An 18335-nucleotide genomic window follows, 5' to 3' on the forward strand; every position below is an offset into this window, starting at 1 on the left:
GCAACTGACAATGATGATACTGGATTTATATCTCAGAGTCTCAGAGCAGCCTACAATTTCTTTTACCTTGCTCCCCCACAACAGACACCCTGTGAGGTGGGTGGTGCTGAGAGAGCTCTCCCAGAAGCTGCCCTTTTAAGGACAACCTCTGCGATTCCCCTCTTGAAGATGACTCAAGGCCATTCCAGCAGCTGCAAGTGGAGGAGTGGGGAATCAAACCAGGTTCTTCCAGATAACAGTCCACACACTTAACTACTAGGGCTGACCCAAGGCCATTCCAGCAGCTGCAGGTTCTTCCAGATAAGAGTCCATACACTCGACCACTACTCCAAACTGGCTCTCAGAGGAAACCAAGCCGGGATTTACACCAGCATCCTGCAGTGTCCCACCGCTGACAGTCGGGCAAGTAGAACTCACCGGAACAGGTGACGCAGGAGATGCCTTCAGCACTCAAGTTATACTTGAGGTCCAGCAGCACCTGGATGTTGGTGTCCGGCCTGAAGAGGAGGGGGGCACGGCTTGCTGGGCGGAGTCGGCTGGCGAAGAAGATGGAGAGGAGGAGAACGGTCAAGAACAGCCCTAGAAGAAGAGACGGGATGAGAATCCAGGCACATGTCATTGGTTGTTTTTGTTTTAAATTAAAATATAACACATTACAGCACAAGAACATGTACAGGTAAATAAGAACATAAGAGGAGCCATGTTGGATCAGACCAGTGGCCCATCCAGCGCAACACTCTTGGTTGGAAAGGACTTTGACATTTTTGTCACACAGGGGCAAAAAACCAACAACAGGTGCCATCAGGAGGTCCATCAGTGGGGCCAGGACACTAGAAGTCCTCACCCTGTTGCCCCTCCCAAGCACCAAGAATATAGAGCATCCTTGCCCCAGACAGAGAGTTCCAACAATACGCTGTGGCTAATAGCCACTGATGGACCTCTGCTCCATATGTTGATCCAATCCCCTCTTGAAGCTGGCTATGCTTGTAGCCGCCACCACCTCCTGTGGCAGTGAATTCCACGTGTTAATCACCCTTTGGGTGAAGAAGGACTTCCTTTTATCTGTTCTAACCTGACTGCTCAGCAATTTCATTGAATGCCCACGAATTCTTGTATTGTGAGAAAGGGAGAAAAGTACTTCTTTCTCTACCTTCTCTATCCCATGCATAATCTTGTAAACCTCTCTACCTATAAGATTTTACACCGGGGTGGGGGCTCTCCTGCTTTGGGGGTCCCCAATCCACTGACCCACAATGGGTTCGAGGGGGGATTCCTGTCTGCCATTGGCTGCCGATGACATCACTCGGAAGTGACTTCATCGCACTGGGAACATGGTGCTCCAGCCACTCTGGGAGTTTCCAGGAAAACTCTATGGTTTTCCCTGACAGTCTAGCAGTTTGGGAGGAAAACTCTATGGTACCATAGAGTTTTCCTCCCAAATTGCTAGACTGTCCGGGAAAACCATAGAGTTTTCCTGAAAACACCCAGAGCGGCCAGATCACAATGTTACTGGGGCAATGACATCACTTCCAAGTGACATCATCACATGTAAAAAATCCCCTGCCGGAGTCCACGGCAGACTTGGCAACCCTCTTAGCTTCTGAGATCTGACAAGATCAGGCTACTTGAGCTATGCAGCTCAGGGCATGATTCCAACATAACGGAGATAAACCAAGCTGCAAACATGTAACAACAGACTGTGCAGCAAGATAACTCATCCAGTAATGGGGGGAAATCAGCAGAGACAGCCCTATTTACCAGCTGGGCTACTCCAATGGACTCTCCCCAGTCCAATATGAAAGAACATTTTAGAGCTAGAAAGAGAGAGAGGGAGAGAGAGCGCGAATGGAAACTTTTCATTTGAAAGGGATTCTGGTGACCCATTGAACCGATGCTGCCTGCTCTCCGCAAACGGGGGCCTGCCAGGTGCTCAATCGACCTCTTGGCTTCGCTGCCTACCTGCGAGTAGCAAAAACAGGGCAGCAGGTTGATGGTCGCGGGCAGGTTGCCACAGGTGGCTGGCAAGCCCCAACGAACTCAACGGGTCGTTAAGTCAGGCAGGTTGCTCCGAAATTTATGCAGGGCTCTCCCCACTCGCGACGTGCGGGCAACTCCATCTATTTGAAATCATAACTCGGCTGCAAGGTTCCTCCCAGCGCCACCGTATCGAGCGACACAGCTCCCGGAACAGACCCTGCAGCTTCTCCATATTTGCATTTCCTTTCAGCTGGCTTCACAGGCAATGCCAGGTTTTAGTAATCATTTTGGATTTCCCAGAGAGGAAGAAAGGGGTTTGAGCCAAGTAAAAAAGAAATCTGTGCAGAGGAAAAGCTGAATCGGGTGACCGACAGATCATGCAGAAAACAGCCTCTGCTGGGCTGCTTAGAAAAATCTCCTCTTGTGCTGTTTCGCCTGGGCAGGCCTCTTTTGATCCCATCTGTCTCCAATCATGCATTGCTCAGATCCTTTGCAGCCATAAGAGCCAGAAGACTGGGCTTTTTATTTTTTCAGGAGGCTGAAATCTTCCTCTTCCCAATTTCTCAAACTGGAGAGCCAGTTTGGTGTAGTGGTTAAGTGAGCGGACTCTTATCTGGGAGAACCGGGCTTGATTCCCCACTCCTCCACTTGCAGCTGCTGGAATGGCCTCGGGTCAGCCATAGCTCTGGCAGAGGTTGTCCTTGAAAAGGCAGCCCTCTCAGCCCCACCCACCTCACAGGGTGTCTGTTGTGGGGGAGGAAGATAAAGGAGATTGTGAGCCACTCTGAGACTCTTTGGAGTGGAGGGCGGGATATAAATCCAATATCTTCGTCTTCTTTTAATCTGGGCTTTTTTTGTAGCAGGAACTCCTTTGCATATTAGGCCACACACCCCTGATGTAGCCAGTCCTCCAAGAGCTTACAGAGCTCTTCTTACAGGGCCTACTGTAAGCTCTAGGAGGAATGGCTACGCCAGAGGGGTGTAGCCTAATATGCAAAGGAGTTCCTGCTACAAAAAAATGCCCTGTGGTACATTAAAATGTTCACAACATATTTACTGGATAGAACTAAGGTAATAATGCTATCATATTAAGTTTAAGAGAAATTAAAGTGTTCGAAGCCTGAATTTGTGATATTATGACAATAATCAGAAGACTGGATTTGTAATAGTATGATAATACTTGAATGCACCGTTAGAGTTTTCGATGAGCTGCATTGAATTGCAAATGCAGAAGGGGGATATCCATGTATATTTATACTTATAATAAGAAGCTCTTTCTTTCTTTCTTTCTTTCTTTCTTTCTTTCTTTCTTTCTTTCTTTCTTTCTTTCTTTCTTTCTTTCTTTCTTTCTTTCTTTCTTTCTTTCTTTCTTTCTTTCCTTCCTTCCTTGCTTTCTTTCACTCTGAGTTCTTTAAAACCAAATAGAATCTTTTTTTTGGGGGGGGGGAGGGAATGCTCATAACCTGACTTCCTTGGCCAGGCCCAAGGTGGTTTCTGGGGTCTGTGTTCTAAACACACACGGCCCACTTACCAACAACCAGCCATCTGCTCTTCACCGCCGACCACAGCACCCAGCGCTGGAGGAGCTCTTGCACGTGAGCGATCAGGTGACCCTGGCCGGCCTTCTTTGGGGGCATCTGCAGGCCCTCGGGAAGCACCGAGACCAAGGGAACGTCCCCCATTTCCAGACTGACTATAAAGAGGAGGAGAGAATGAAGTCGAGACTCCACGATGCGCGGATCACGTAGAAAAGCTTAGCATTCTGGTCTAGATTCCACCATCCCCCCAAAACATTTTTAAAACATAATGTCTATTAATGGATGCCATATTTCTGGAGGGAAAGGCTGTTCAGATTTTTTGATTTGCCTATGCTAAAAAAGGTAAAGATAGTTCCCTGTGCAAGCACCAGTCGTTTCCGACTTGGGGTGATGTCGCATCTACCTGAACATAACAAGAGCTCAGCTTCTGGAGGAAATGGCAGTTTCAGAGAGTGGACTCTATGGTGTGCCATAGAGTCTAGGAGAAACAGCCATTCCAGAGCGGCATCACATTCCATTCAGCTCACTCCCCAAATTCTGTCCCTCTCCTGGCACGTCCCCCCCCCCCCCGCCCAAAAAAAATTCTCCAGGGACTTTTCAAGCCAGAAGCGGCAACCCTTGCCTTGCTAGATCTACTTGATTGAGAGCCCTGCCCCCAGCCTTAGAACCACAGAGTTGGAAGGGACCTCCAGGATCATCTAGTCCAACCCCCTGCACAATGCAGGAAACTCACAAACCCCTCCCCCTAAATTCACAGGATCTTCATTACTGTCAGATGGCCATCTAGCCTCTGTTTAAAGACCTCCAAGGAAGGAGAGCCCACCACCTCTCAAGGAGGAAGCCCGTTCCACTGAGGAACCACTCTAACCGTCAGGAAGTTCTTCCTAATGTTGAGCTGGGAATTCTTTGGATTTAATTTCAACCCATTGGTTCTGGTCCTGCCTTCTGGGGCCACAGAAAACAATTCCACACCATCCTCTAGATGACAGTCCTTCAAGTACTTGAAGATGGTGATCCTATCATCTCTCAGTCGCCTCCTCTCCAGGCTAAACATGCCCAGCTCCTTCAACCTTTCCTCATAGGACTTGGTCTCCAGACCCCTCATCATCTTTATTGCCCTCCTCTGGACCTGTTGAAGCTTGTCTATAGCCTTGGAGGACTCCAAACACAGCACATCGCCTTCTCTCCCTGTATGTGCCCAGCATTTACTAGTTCGAGGTAGGCAGCTTTTGATCATGAAGGTTCTGTTAAGTGATCATGGCCAACTGCTACAGAAAGGTTTTATTCACCGCAACGCTGCTTTTGGAAAATGAAGCAAAGAGGAAAGCCAAGGTGCTCAGCCTTCGTTTTCCAGCCATGGTCAGCTAAGATGCTTCTGGGAAACCCACAAAAAGGTCACAAACACACACACATGGACCTACCCCACCGTTACCCAGCATCTCGACTGATATCTCGAAAAGAGTGATTCAAATGTGGAACGTGCGGCCGGAGGACAGCCAGTTTGGTGTAGTGGTTAAATGCACAAACTCTTATCTGGGAGAACCAGGTTTGATTCCCCACTCCTCCACTTGCACCTGCTGGAATGGCCTTGGGTCAGCCATAGTGGTGAAGTGAGCGGACTCTTATCTGGGAGAACCGGGTTTGATTCCCCACTCCTCCACATGTACCTGCTGATGTGACCTTCTCTCAGGGCTGTTCTGCTCAAGAGCAGTTTCTGTCAGAGCTCTCTCAGCCCCACCTACCTCACAGGGTGTCTGTTGTGGGGAGGGGAAGGGAAAGGACATTTATAAACCTTTGGGTAGTGAAGGGCAGGGTATAAATCCAATCTCTTCTTTTTCTTCTCTTCTACTGATGGCCGCAGGAATAAACAATTTTCAAGGGATAAGATGGATTCGTGGAGGATAAGTCTATCAATGGCTACTGCTAGCCATGGTGGGTGAGGGGAACCTCCACATTCAGAGGCACTAATCCCCTGAATCCCAGAACCAGGAGGCCACATCAGGGGAAGGCCTCAGCCTCCATGCCTTGTTGGCCCTCCAGAGGAACTGGTTGGCCACTGGTGAGACAGGAGGCTGGACTAGATGGACCCTGATGTGACCCAGCAGGGCTCTTCTGATGCTCTTCTCAGGGGAAGGCCTCAGCCTCTCTGCCCTGTAGTTGGCCCTCCAGAGGAACTGGCTGGCCACTGTGTGAGACAGGAGGCTGGACTAGATGGACCCTCACTGGTCTGACCCAGCAGGGCTTTTGTGATGCTCTTCTTAGGGAAAGGCCTTGGCTTCTCTGCCCTGTTGTTGGCCCTCCAGAGGAACTGGCTGGCCACTATTTGAGATACAGGAGCCTGGACTAGATGGATCCTCCCTGGTCTGATCCAGCAGGGTTCTGCATCTCACGTTCATATGTTCTTCAAATGCTCTTCATCAGTTTGGACCATCTCAGAGTGCCTTGCTGGCTGCAGGGAAGCAGTGCGGGACTTGCCTGGACCCCTCCCAAGCCGTGAACGGAGCCTCATCCATCAGTGTAGCGATTCAGGAATAAGAACTACGCTCCTGCCTTTATTAGCATTGCACGCCAGAGCACGCACACATATTTCCACAGCCGCTTTCCCTGCCCAGTTGACCCGAGGGGATCTCAGAGCAATATTGTTCTCCTGCCTCACGTTAGTCCAGAAGAGCAGGCAAGAAACCATTTTCCATACATTACCATGCAGTGCAGGGAGGGCGTAGGAAAGACCCTGGGGGGCCTGCAGCCGGATCTCAAAACCCTTCCAGCCAGTGGTAGACTGGGTCTAAAAATATTGGTTGCCAGGAGACAAAAGGGGGCCCACCCACAACTACAAGGCTATCGTTTAATTTTTTTATAAGAAATAAATACAATTTTCCCAAAATACTTAAGTGTGGGAAAGGTATAATTAAAACTTGTGTGAAATATATTTATCTGTATCTGTAACGTAATTACAGTGTACATATATTGTACATGTTACTGGCAGTATACATTAGATACTAAATGTAAAGGGGAGGGACTGCGGCTCAGTGGTAGAGCATCTGCTTGGGAAGCAGAAGGTCCCAGGTTCAATCCCTGGCATCTCCAAAAAAGGGTCCAGGCAAATAGGTGTGAAAAACCTCAGCTTGAGACCCTGGAGAGCTGCTGCCAGTCTGAGAAGACAAGACTGACTTAAAGGGAGGGATGGTGGCTCAGTGGTAGAGCATCTGCTTGGGAAACAGAAGCTCCCAGGTTCAATCCCCAGCATCTCCAACAAAAAAGGGTCCAGGCAAATAGGCGTGAAAAACCTCAGCTTGAGACCCTGGAGAGCTGCTGCCAGTCTGAGAAGACAAGACTGACTTAAAGGGAGGGATGGTGGCTCAGTGGTAGAGCATCTGCTTGGGAAACAGAAGCTCCCAGGTTCAATCCCCAGCATCTCCAACAAAAAAGGGTCCAGGCAAGTAGGCGTGAAAAACCTCAGCTTGAGACCCTGGAGAGCCACTGCCAGTCTGAGAAGACAAGACTGACTTTGATGGACCAGAGGTCTGATTCAGTATAAGGCAGCTTCAGGTGTTCATAAAGACAGATTGCATTTTCTCCAGGCGGCTGAGATCTGCCAGCTGGATGATCAGTTGCAGAAGCAGGAGATCCCCAGGCCCTACCTGGAGGCTGGCAACCCCAAATACAAAGTAAATTTTAATGGCATTACAGTAACAATACTGGAACTTCTATTATATTTTCAAGCTACTAAAATGTTCATTAATATTTTAAACAGATTGTCTAAAGTTTAAGAGGGCTCACTTGCCATCAGGCAACCTGATACCCTGGACAGTCCGCCACTGCCTCCAGCTGTTTGCTGGGAGGTGCTGAACTCTGCTTGCGGGGGGGGGGGGGGGGGGACGAGACATGAGACCCTCCAAAGTCCGCATTACAGCCTGAGCCTCCTGTCTAAGGCTCCAGTTTCAGAGGGCTGGCTGTACTTCCTGGCTTAGGGAATCTTTCTTTCCTCTTTGCTTGTTAAGAAGCAACAGGAAGGGATGGAGGCTGAGGCCATAAAAACAAGGGAACTGCAAGGCAAAATCTCACGTAAGAACATTAAAAAGAGCCTTGCTGGATCAGACCAGGGAGGGTCCATCTAGTCCAGCATCCTGTCTCACACGGTGGCCAACCAGTTCCTCCGGAGGCCAACAACAGAGCAGAGAGGCCAAGGTCTTCAGAAGAACATCAGAAGAGCCTTGCTGGATCAGACCAGTGATGATCTATCTAATCCAGCCTCCTGTCTCACACAGTGGCCAGCCAGTTCCTCTAGAGGGCCAACAACAGGGCAGAGAGGCCAAGGTCTTCAGAAGAACAACAGAAGAGCCCTGCTGGATCAGACCAGGAAGGGTCCATCTAATCCAGCCTCCTGTCTCACACGGTGGCCAACCAGTTCCTACGGAGGCCAACAACAGAGCAGAGAGGCCAAGGTCTTCAGAAGAACATCAGAAGAGCCCTGCTGGATCAGACCAGTGAGAGTCCATCTAGTCCAGCCTCCTGTCTCACATAGTGGCTAGCCAGTTCCTCTGGAGGGCCAACAACAGGGCGGAGAGGCCAAGGTCTTCAGAAGAACATCAGAAGAGCCTTGCTGGATCAGACCAGTGAGGATCCATCTAGTCCAGCCTCCTGTCTCACACAGTGGCCAGCCAGTTCCTCTGGAGGGCCAACAACAGGGCAGAGAGGCCAAGTCTTCAGAAGAACAACAGAAGAGCCCTGCTGTATCAGACCAGGGAGGGTCCATCTAATCCAGCCTCCTGTCTCACACGGTGGCCAACCAGTTCCTCCGGAGGCCAACAACAGAGCAGAGAGGCCAAGGTCTTCAGAAGAACATCAGAAGAGCCCTGCTGGATCAGACCAGTGAGAGTCAATCTAGTCCAGCCTCCTGTCTCACACAGTGGCCAGCCAGTTCCTCTGGAGGGCCAACAACAGGGCAGAGAGGCCAAGTCTTCAGAAGAACAACAGAAGAGCTTTGCTGGATCAGACCAGGGAGGGTCCATCTCATCCAGCCTCCTGTCTCACACGGTGGCCAACCAGTTCCTACGGAGGCCAACAACAGGGCAGAGAGGCCAAGGTCTTCAGAAGAACATCAGAAGAGCCCTGCTGGATCAGACCAGTGAGAGTCCATCTAGTCCAGCCTCCTGTCTCACATAGTGGCTAGCCAGTTCCTCTGGAGGGCCAACAACAGGGCAGAGAGGCCAAGGTCTTCAGAAGAACATCAGAAGAGCCTTGCTGGATCAGACCAGTGAGGATCCATCTAGTCCAGCCTCCTGTCTCACACAGTGGCCAGCCAGTTCCTCTGGAGGGCCAACAACAGGGCAGAGAGGCCAAGTCTTCAGAAGAACAACAGAAGAGCCCTGCTGTATCAGACCAGGGAGGGTCCATCTAATCCAGCCTCCTGTCTCACACGGTGGCCAACCAGTTCCTCCGGAGGCCAACAACAGAGCAGAGAGGCCAAGGTCTTCAGAAGAACATCAGAAGAGCCCTGCTGGATCAGACCAGTGAGAGTCAATCTAGTCCAGCCTCCTGTCTCACACAGTGGCCAGCCAGTTCCTCTGGAGGGCCAACAACAGGGCAGAGAGGCCAAGTCTTCAGAAGAACAACAGAAGAGCTTTGCTGGATCAGACCAGGGAGGGTCCATCTCATCCAGCCTCCTGTCTCACACGGTGGCCAACCAGTTCCTACGGAGGCCAACAACAGGGCAGAGAGGCCAAGGTCAGAAGAACATCAGAAGAGCCCTGCTGGATCAGACCAGTGAGAGTCCATCTAGTCCAGCCTCCTGTCTCACATAGTGGCTAGCCAGTTCCTCTGGAGGGCCAACAACAGGGCAGAGAGGCCAAGGTCTTCAGAAGAACATCAGAAGAGCCTTGCTGGATCAGACCAGTGAGGATCCATCTAGTCCAGCCTCCTGTCTCACACAGTGGCCAGCCAGTTCCTCTGGAGGGCCAACAACAGGGCAGAGAGGCCAAGTCTTCAGAAGAACAACAGAAGAGCCCTGCTGTATCAGACCAGGGAGGGTCCATCTAATCCAGCCTCCTGTCTCACACGGTGGCCAACCAGTTCCTCCGGAGGCCAACAACAGAGCAGAGAGGCCAAGGTCTTCAGAAGAACATCAGAAGAGCCCTGCTGGATCAGACCAGTGAGAGTCAATCTAGTCCAGCCTCCTGTCTCACACAGTGGCCAGCCAGTTCCTCTGGAGGGCCAACAACAGGGCAGAGAGGCCAAGTCTTCAGAAGAACAACAGAAGAGCTTTGCTGGATCAGACCAGGGAGGGTCCATCTCATCCAGCCTCCTGTCTCACACGGTGGCCAACCAGTTCCTACGGAGGCCAACAACAGGGCAGAGAGGCCAAGGTCTTCAGAAGAACATCAGAAGAGCCCTGCTGGATCAGACCAATAAGAGTCCATCTAGTCCAGCATCCTGTCTCACATAGTGGCTAGCCAGTTCCTCTGGAGGGCCAACAACAGGGCAGAGAGGCCAAGGTCTTCAGAAGAACATCAGAAGAGCCTTGCTGGATCAGACCAGTGAGGATCCATCTAGTCCAGCCTCCTGTCTCACACAGTGGCCAGCCAGTTCCTCTGGAGGGCCAACAACAGGGCAGAGAGGCCAAGGTCTTCAAAAGAACATCAGAAGAGCCTTGCTGGATCAGACCAGTGAGGATCCATCTAGTCCAGCCTCCTGTCTCACACAGTGGCCAGCCAGTTCCTCTGGAGGGCCAACAACAGGGCAGAGAGGCCAAGGTCTTCAGAAGAACAACAGAAGAGCCCTGCTGGATCAGACCAAGGAGGGTCCATCTAGTCCAGCCTCCTGTCTCACACAGTGGCCAACCAGTTCCTCTGGAGGCCAACAACAGGGCAGAGAGGCTGAGCATAAGAACATCAGAAGAGCCCTGCTGGATCAGACCAGGGAGGGTCCATCTAGTCCAGCCTCCTGTCTCACACAAAGTACAGCCAGTCCATCTAGTGCAGCCCTGAGATGATGAGGGGTCTGGAGACCAAGTCCTATGAGGAAAGGTTGAAGGAGCTGGGCATGTTTAGCCTGGGGAGGAGGCGACTGAGAGATGATAGGATCACCATCTTCAAGTGCTTGAAGGGCTGTCATCTAGAGGATGGTGTGGAATTGTTTTCTGTGGCCCCAGAAGGCAGGACCAGAACCAATGGGTTGAAATTAAATCCAAAGAATTCCCAGCTCAACATTAGGAAGAACTTCCTGACAGTTAGAGTGGTTCCTCAGTGGAACGGGTTTCCTCCTTGAGAGGTGGTGGGCTTCCTCCTGGAGGGCCGACACCAGGGCAGAGAGGTCGAGACCTTCCCCTGCTGTTACCTCCTGACACTGGTTGAGACCTCCTTGGAATACCAGGAGGCAGAGGCAGGCGGTATGCACCTCCCTGAATATCCTCCAGGCCACCAGTAGGGGTCAGTCAACAGAGGTCGCTATGACTTCCAGGTATTCACACACGCACACATATTAAAAATACAAAAATATACCCCCCCCCCCAGCACCAGAATAGACAGTGTTTCATTGGGCAGCTGTGCTAGTCTGCCATAAAAGAGCTGAGTTCAGCAGCACCTCAGAGAAGATTTCCAGGGTCTGAGCTTGCAAGAGCCAGCGCTCCCTTGACCAGATAGACCAATGGTCTTTCCAGCGCTTGCTAGCCAAGCAATCAGGAAATGAACTTGGGACCTCCTGCATGTCAAGCATGTCGCCTGCTTTCTACCATCTCAAGCCTTCCAGACATCACTATCCAAACACCACGTTCAAGCAGCAAGACCATGTGCCTCTCTTCCCAACAGCTGTAAGGGAAGACCCTCTTTGGGATTTAAGGCCAGACCAACAAGATTTTGGGCGTAGGAGCTTTCAAGAATTAAAGCTTCCTGGAGATTGGATTCTCAAAAGCTTATACCAGCAGTGGCCAAACTTGCTTAACGTAAGAGTCACACAGAATAAAGGTCAGAAGTTTGAGAGCCTCAAGACAAGGAAGGAAGGGAGGAATGGAGGAAGGGAGGAAGGGAGGAAGGGAGGGAGGGAGGGAGGGAGGGAGGAAGGAAGGAAGGAAGGAAGGAAGGAAGGAAGGAAGGAAGGAAGGAAGGAAGGAAGGAAGGAAGGAAGGAAGGAAGGAAGGAAGGAAGGAAGGAAGGAAGGAAGGAAGGAAGGAAGGGAGGGAGGGAGGGAGGGAGGGAGGGACAGAGGGAGGAAGGAGGAAGGGAGGGGAGGAGAAAGGAAGGAGGGGAGGGAGGGTGAAAGGAAGGAAGGAAGGAAGGAAAGGAGGGAGGAAGGAAGGAAGCAAGGGAGGAGGGGAGGGAGAAAGGAAGGAAGGAAGGAAGGAAGGAAGGAAGGAAGGAAGGAAGGAAGGAAGGAAGGAAGGAAGGAAGGAAGGAAGGAAGGAAGGAAGGGAGGGAGGGAGGGAGGGAGGAAGTGGCTATTAGCCACAGTATATGTATAAATATGTGTGTGTGTGTGTGTATGTATGTATATGTTTGTGTGTGCGTATATATATACACACACACACATATATTGGCCACTGTGTGACACAGAGTGTTGGACTGGATGGGCCACTGGCCTGATCCAACATGGCTTCTCTTATGTTCTTATTAAGAGGGGATTGGATAAAAGTATGGAGCAGAGGTCCATCAGTGGCTATTAGGCACAGTATATTATCCACAGGAAGGAAGGAAGGTATTTGGGGGAGGTGGAAGTGGAAAGAAAGCAACTTTAACTTCCAACACCTTCTCCAAGCTGGCCAGTGGGGCAGTGGGGGCTTTCGCGAAACGTGTGGAAGAGCCCCATGCGGCTCCTGAGCCACAGTTCGGCCACCCCTGCCTTATACCTTATGACGTGGCCTCCAATCAGGCGATGGACCTAGTGTCTTCCATGGCGACACTAGGACTCTCCCAAGTAGTTACGACACCCACTCACCAGGCAGGTCACATGTTAGACTTGATCTTCGCGTCGGGAGTCTTAGTGAACGATCTTGCTTCTATAGCAGTGCCATGGTCGGATCACTATGCCCTCAAGGCTCGTGTGGACGTCCCACCCCAAACCCGTTTGGGCGGCGAGCTTATTTTAGCTCGCCCGCGGAGCCTGATGGACCCGGAACGGTTCCTGACGGCTCTGCGGGATCCCTGCCCCCCTGGCGATTCCCTCGATGACCTGGTGGAGTCCTGGAATAACAGGCTCGCTGGGGCCATCGACGAGATCGCACCTAGGCGTCCTCTGCGCCCTCGTTCAAGGCCGACACCCTGGTATAACCAGGAGTTGCGGCGGTTGAAACGGGGACTCAGACGACTAGAGAGGCAATGGCGGCGTACTCGAGACGAAGCGACTCGAACATCTTATAGAGAGTTTATGAAGTCCTATGAGATGGCAGTCAAGGCCGCAAAGAAAACATACTTTGCGGCGGAGATTGCGTCCGCAATTTCGCGCCCGGCACAACTGTTCAACACAATTCGGACCCTTACAACACTGCCACAGGGCAGGCCAAACGCTAATGAATTGGAAATTGGCTGTGAGGCTTTTGCGAATTTTTTTGCGGATAAAATCGCATCGCTCCGCTCCGACTCCCCTGTCATATTAGATACAGTTAGCGAACCTGAGGCTCCATGCCTGTCTTCGGACTGTGTACTGGACGGCTTCAGTGCGCTCAGCCTGGAAGAAGTTGACAGGATCCTCCTATCTGCACGCCCGACAACTTGTAAATTGGACCCATGCCCCTCTTGGCTTATTAAGACCTGCCAGAGGGAGCTAAGATATCCTATACGGGATATCATAAACAGATCCCTACTGGAGGGGCATTTTCCATCAGCGCTTAAGGAGGCGGTGGTCCGTCCCCTCTTGAAGAAAACAACATTAGATCCGGCCGAATTGGCACACTATCGGCCGGTCTCGAATTTGCCCTTTTTGGGCAAACTTATTGAGAGGGCAGTGGCGTTGCAGCTACAGAGTTTCCTGGAGGATGCTTCTGTCCTTGACCCCTACCAATCTGGCTTCCGCCCGGGCCATGGGACGGAGACGGTGCTGGTCGCCCTGGTGGATGACCTTCAGCGGCATCTGGATCAAGGCGGCTCGGCGGTGCTGATGCTGTTGGACCTATCGGCAGCGTTCGATACGGTCGACCATCGGCTTCTGGCGCGCCGCCTTGCCGACGCTGGGATTCAGGGGCTGGCCTTGCAATGGCTTTCCTCTTTCCTTGATGGTCGGGGACAAAGGGTGGCGATTGGGGAGGAACTGTCCCAGAGGCACACGCTTGACTGCGGCGTGCCTCAAGGGGCGGTACTTTCCCCGATGTTATTCAACATCTATATGTGCCCCCTTGCCCAGATTGCCCGAAGGTATGGGCTGGGTTGTCATCAATATGCGGACGACACCCAGCTCTATCTGCTTATGGACGGCCGGCCCGCCTGCGTCCCAGAAAATCTGGACCGGGCGTTACAGGCAGTGGCTAGGTGGCTTAGGCTGAGCGGGCTGAAGCTGAACCCGGCGAAGACAGAGGTCCTTTGCTTGGGTCGCTGCGGCCCGGGAAGGGAAATCCCCCTGCCAGTTTTTGACGGCGCGCCATTGACAGCGTCGGGCAGGGTCAAGAGCCTGGGGGTGCTGTTGGAGCCTTCTCTGACGATGGAGGCTCAGATAGCAGCCACTGCCAAGTCCGCTTTTTTTCACCTTAGGCGGGCGAGACAGTTGGCCCCCTTCCTGGAGCGCGACGACCTAGCAACAGTGATTCATGCTACGGTCACCTCGAGGCTGGACTACTGTAATGCCCTCTACATGGGGCTACCCTTGTGCCGGACCCGGAAACTGCAGTTGGTGCAGAACGCTGCTGCCCGGCTGCTATTAGGGCTCCCAAGATGGGAGCACATTCGGCCGGGGCTCCGGGATCTGCACTGGCTGCCAGTAACATTCCGAGTCCAGTACAAGGTGTTGGTCATTACCTTTAAAGCCCTGTATGGCCTAGGACCTGCCTACCTTAGGGACCGTCTCTCCCCACACGTTCCCCAGAGAGTACTACGTTCCGGCTCACAAAATCTGCTGGTAGTCCCTGGGCCAAAGGAGGCCCGCCTAAAATCCACCAGGGATCGGGCCTTCTCAACAGCGGCACCTTACTGGTGGAACCAGCTGCCGGAGGAGGTGCGGGCCCTGCGGGACTTAGGGCAGTTCCGCAGGGCCTGCAAGACAGCCCTCTTCCGGCAGGCCTATAACACCTAACTGATACTTTGGATGGAACATCTTTGGATGGAACAAAATGCTCTTATAGACCGCTGGCTTTATTTTATCTTGTTTTATTAACTATGCTTTTATTGTATCTGTAAATGTTTAAATGGAACTGTATGAATCATTGTGTTGTGAGCCGCCCTGAGACACTCCGGTGAGAAGGGCGGGATATAAGTCCATCAAATAAATAAATAAATAAAAATACCCTGGAACTCCTCTTGCTGGTTTCTAAGGCACTAACAGGACTGGAAGCTCGTTCTTCTACTGCAAAGCCGCCTGGCTTCCCTCTGAAACTAGCTCTCTGGGAGGAAAGGCTTACCTGGCTCCTCTTCCACATCCAGCAAAGGGATATCGTCATCCAGGTAAGGCAGAGTCCCCGGGCTGGGCCCACTCGCAGCCTCTGAAGGGATGAACAGGCTGTCTGCGATGTGCAGGGTGTCCTCCTTCGCACACTTCTGACCGCAGCTGTTGCAGAGGAAGGAACGGTTTGCCAAGTAAAGCCTTTGAAAGCCATTTGGCCTTTCTAACAGCCGCGGGTCTGTTCGGCTGGCAACGTCGGCCGCTGATGGCAGACTGACCGTCAGCAGCACTCACTGGAGACAAGCATCAGGTGCGCGAGATGTACAAGCAATTTCCTCTGCTAATGCACCAGGAGAGCTGCAGGCATGCCAAGGGTCACCGTCTGCTGCTGCCTGCCCAGATGAGCCCCACTCCTCCCCCTCCCCATGCGCTCCAGAATAATCATGTCCTGGCTCCCTCCTAGAATTCTAGAGTTGGAAGGGACCCCCAGGGTCATCTAGTCCAACCCCCTGCACAATGCAGGAAACTCACAAACACTCCCCCTAAATTCACAGGATCCTCATTGCTGTCAGGTGGCCATCTAGCCTCTGCTGAAAAACCTCCAAGGAAGGAGAGCCCACCACCTCCCAAGGAGGAAGCCTGTTCCACTGAGGAATTACTCTAATCTCACAAACACCTCCCCCTAAATTCACAGGATCCACATTGCTGTCAGATGGCCATCTAGCCCGTTTAAAAACCTCCAAGGAAGGAGAGCCCACCACCTCCCGAGGAAGCCTGTTCCACTGAGGAACCGCTCTAATGGTCAGGCAGTTCATAGAATCACAAAGTTGGAAGAGACTTCTAGGGTCATCTAGTCCAACCCCCTGCACAATGCAGAAAACTCACAAATGCCTCCCCCTAAAATCACAGGACCCTCATTGCTGTCAGATGGCCATCTAGCCTCTGTTTAAAAACCTCCAAGGAAGGAGAGCCCACCACCTCCCGAAAAAGCCTGTTCCACTGAGGAACCGCTCTAACGGTCAGGAAGTTCTTCCTAATGTTGAGCCGGAAACTGTTTTTGATTTAATTTCAACTCATTGGTTCTGGTCCTACCTTCTGGGGCCACAGAAAACACTTTTTGCCACTTTGTGACACAGAGTGTTGGACTGGATGGGCCATTGGCCTGATCTAACATGACTTCTCTTATGTTCTTAAAACAATTCCACACCATCCTCTATAGGACAGCCCTTCAAGTACTTGAAGATGGTGATCCTATCACCTCTCAGCCACCTCCTCTCCAGGCTAAACATCCCCAGCTCCTTCAACCTTTCCTCATAGGACTTGGTCTCCAGACCTCTCACCATCTTCATCGCCCTCCTCTGGACCCGTTCCAGCTTGTCTAGATCCTTCTTTAAATGTGGTGGCCGGGGACTCTGCCTTATCCTGTGGGTAGGGCTGCCGGATCCAGTTCAAGAAATATCTGGGGGACTTTAGGGGTAGAGTCAGGAGGCATCGGGGCGGAGCCAGGGGCACGGTTGTGAGTGACAAGAATAACTGAACTCCAAAGGGAGTTCTGGCCGTCACATTGAAAGGGACCGCACACCTTTTAAATGCCTTCCCTCCATTGGAAAGAATGAAGGATAGGGGCACCTTCTTTTAGCAACTTGTAGTGTGGTTTGAGGAGAGGCAGTGGATGCTATGCTGAAAATATGTCGTCTCTATCTCAAAAAACAGCCTCCCCAGAGTCCCAGATACCTGCAGATCAATTCTCCATTATACCCTAAGGGAATCGATCCCCATAGGGAATAATGGAGTGCCCAGCAGACATTTCCCTTCCCCCCTCACTTTCTGATGCCCCTGAAGCAGGGGAAGGGCCTCCAAACCAGGGGATCCCCTGCCCCCCCTGGGGATTGGCAACCCTACTTTAGATCTGGGGGTGGAGCCTGGGGAGAGTTTAAAAAAAATGACCTGGTTATAGCAGACAAGAATTGGGCCACCATTTGGTGTAACTGCAGGACTAACACGGAGACAGATCAAGATGGGTCGCTGGGTTGGTTTGTGAGTAGCAGCAGAAAAGAGGGAGAGTCCAGAAGGACCTTGAAGACTAACACCATTTGTGGTGGGGAGGAGGAGTGAATTCTAGCTGTATCGGAAGAAGTGAGCAGTGACTCAGGAAAGTTGCTTCCCTGCCACGAATTTGGTTAGTCTTGAAGGTGCTTCTGGAGTGGACTCTGGCTCTCCTCCACCGCAGGACCAGCATCAGCCAAAACATTTCTACAGGATCTCTTCTGATTCTTCCCACCACCCCATAAAGTAGATCAGCGCTGACTCAATTCATATGCAAAAGACTAGCCTCGGGACTCCTGGTGTTGCAGGTTGGGGGACTCAGGCAGAAGAGCGCAGCAGGCACAGATGGAAGATTCCAAGGGGAGATTTCTCACCCCGTCGCCCAACCCCTTCTCTGCAAAGCAGGGCTTTTTTTTTAATAGAAAAAGGAACTCAGTATGAACTCATTTGCATATTAGGCCATGCCCTCTGAGATCTCATTTGCATATTAGGCCACACCCTCTGACATCGCCACTGTTTCACGCAGGGCTGCTTTTTGTAAAAAAAAAAAAAATCCCAGCAGGAACTCATTTGCGTCTTAGGCCACATCTCCTGACACCAAGCCAGCCGGAACTGCGTTCCTGTACATCCCTGCTCAAAAAAACCCCTGCTGCTAAGGGACACCAGTTTCCCCAACCTCACCTGGCCTGGCAGGCTTCCTCCAGAGGGGACAGGTACTGCGACCAGATGCCCAGAGCGGCAGGCATGGTGAAGAGGACGGCCACCCAGCAGCAGGAGACGATCAGCGACATGAAGAGCCCAAAGTCGTGCACAGCTGGGATCTGCGGAGAGAGCAGCGGGGAGTCTGGGAGCCCAGCCTGGGATCTTCCCAGGAACAAGGCAAGGGACAGGGCTGCAATTAGAGTGAAGAAGGGCAGCGTGAGGGTTTGGGGAGGACGGAGCAGGCGGCTGTCGAAAGAGGCCCTTTTCATTTCTTTTCCTACCCCAGCCTTTTCAAAAAAAGCCTTCTCGTTTTGCCTATTTGCATCGATCCATTAATGCACAGTTAATACAAACAATTGATTTAAAATTTACAGAATGTTAACAGGGAAGCGTTGGCAGAAGGAAGCGGGGAAATGTGGTGAAAATAAAAAGCTCACTGCATCCATTTGCATGCAAGAGAGGGGAAATCAAATCAGGGCTCCTTCAAGTAAAAAGCTCCGGGCTGGGAAATTTGGAATCATCTCAACTGCCAATCAATGACGGATCCACAGGGAG

At 51.7% G+C, this 18335-nt stretch overlaps 1 protein-coding gene across 1 annotated transcript in view; it reads right to left on the reverse strand.

The window, feature by feature from the left end:
- Nucleotides 1–18335, reverse strand: part of DISP3 (dispatched RND transporter family member 3) — a 62293-nt gene that overhangs the window by 24572 nt on the left and 19386 nt on the right. The window contains exons 6-9 of the mRNA XM_060258766.1: nt 17760–17899; nt 15052–15197; nt 3509–3670; nt 418–579 (exon numbers count right to left, since the gene is read on the reverse strand). Coding sequence (XP_060114749.1) covers nt 418–579; nt 3509–3670; nt 15052–15197; nt 17760–17899 — 610 coding nt within the window. The remainder of the gene's footprint in view (nt 1–417; nt 580–3508; nt 3671–15051; nt 15198–17759; nt 17900–18335) is intronic.

Source organism: Heteronotia binoei, chromosome 18, assembly GCF_032191835.1.
Source record: "Heteronotia binoei isolate CCM8104 ecotype False Entrance Well chromosome 18, APGP_CSIRO_Hbin_v1, whole genome shotgun sequence".
Classification (NCBI taxonomy): Eukaryota; Metazoa; Chordata; class Lepidosauria; order Squamata; family Gekkonidae; genus Heteronotia; species Heteronotia binoei.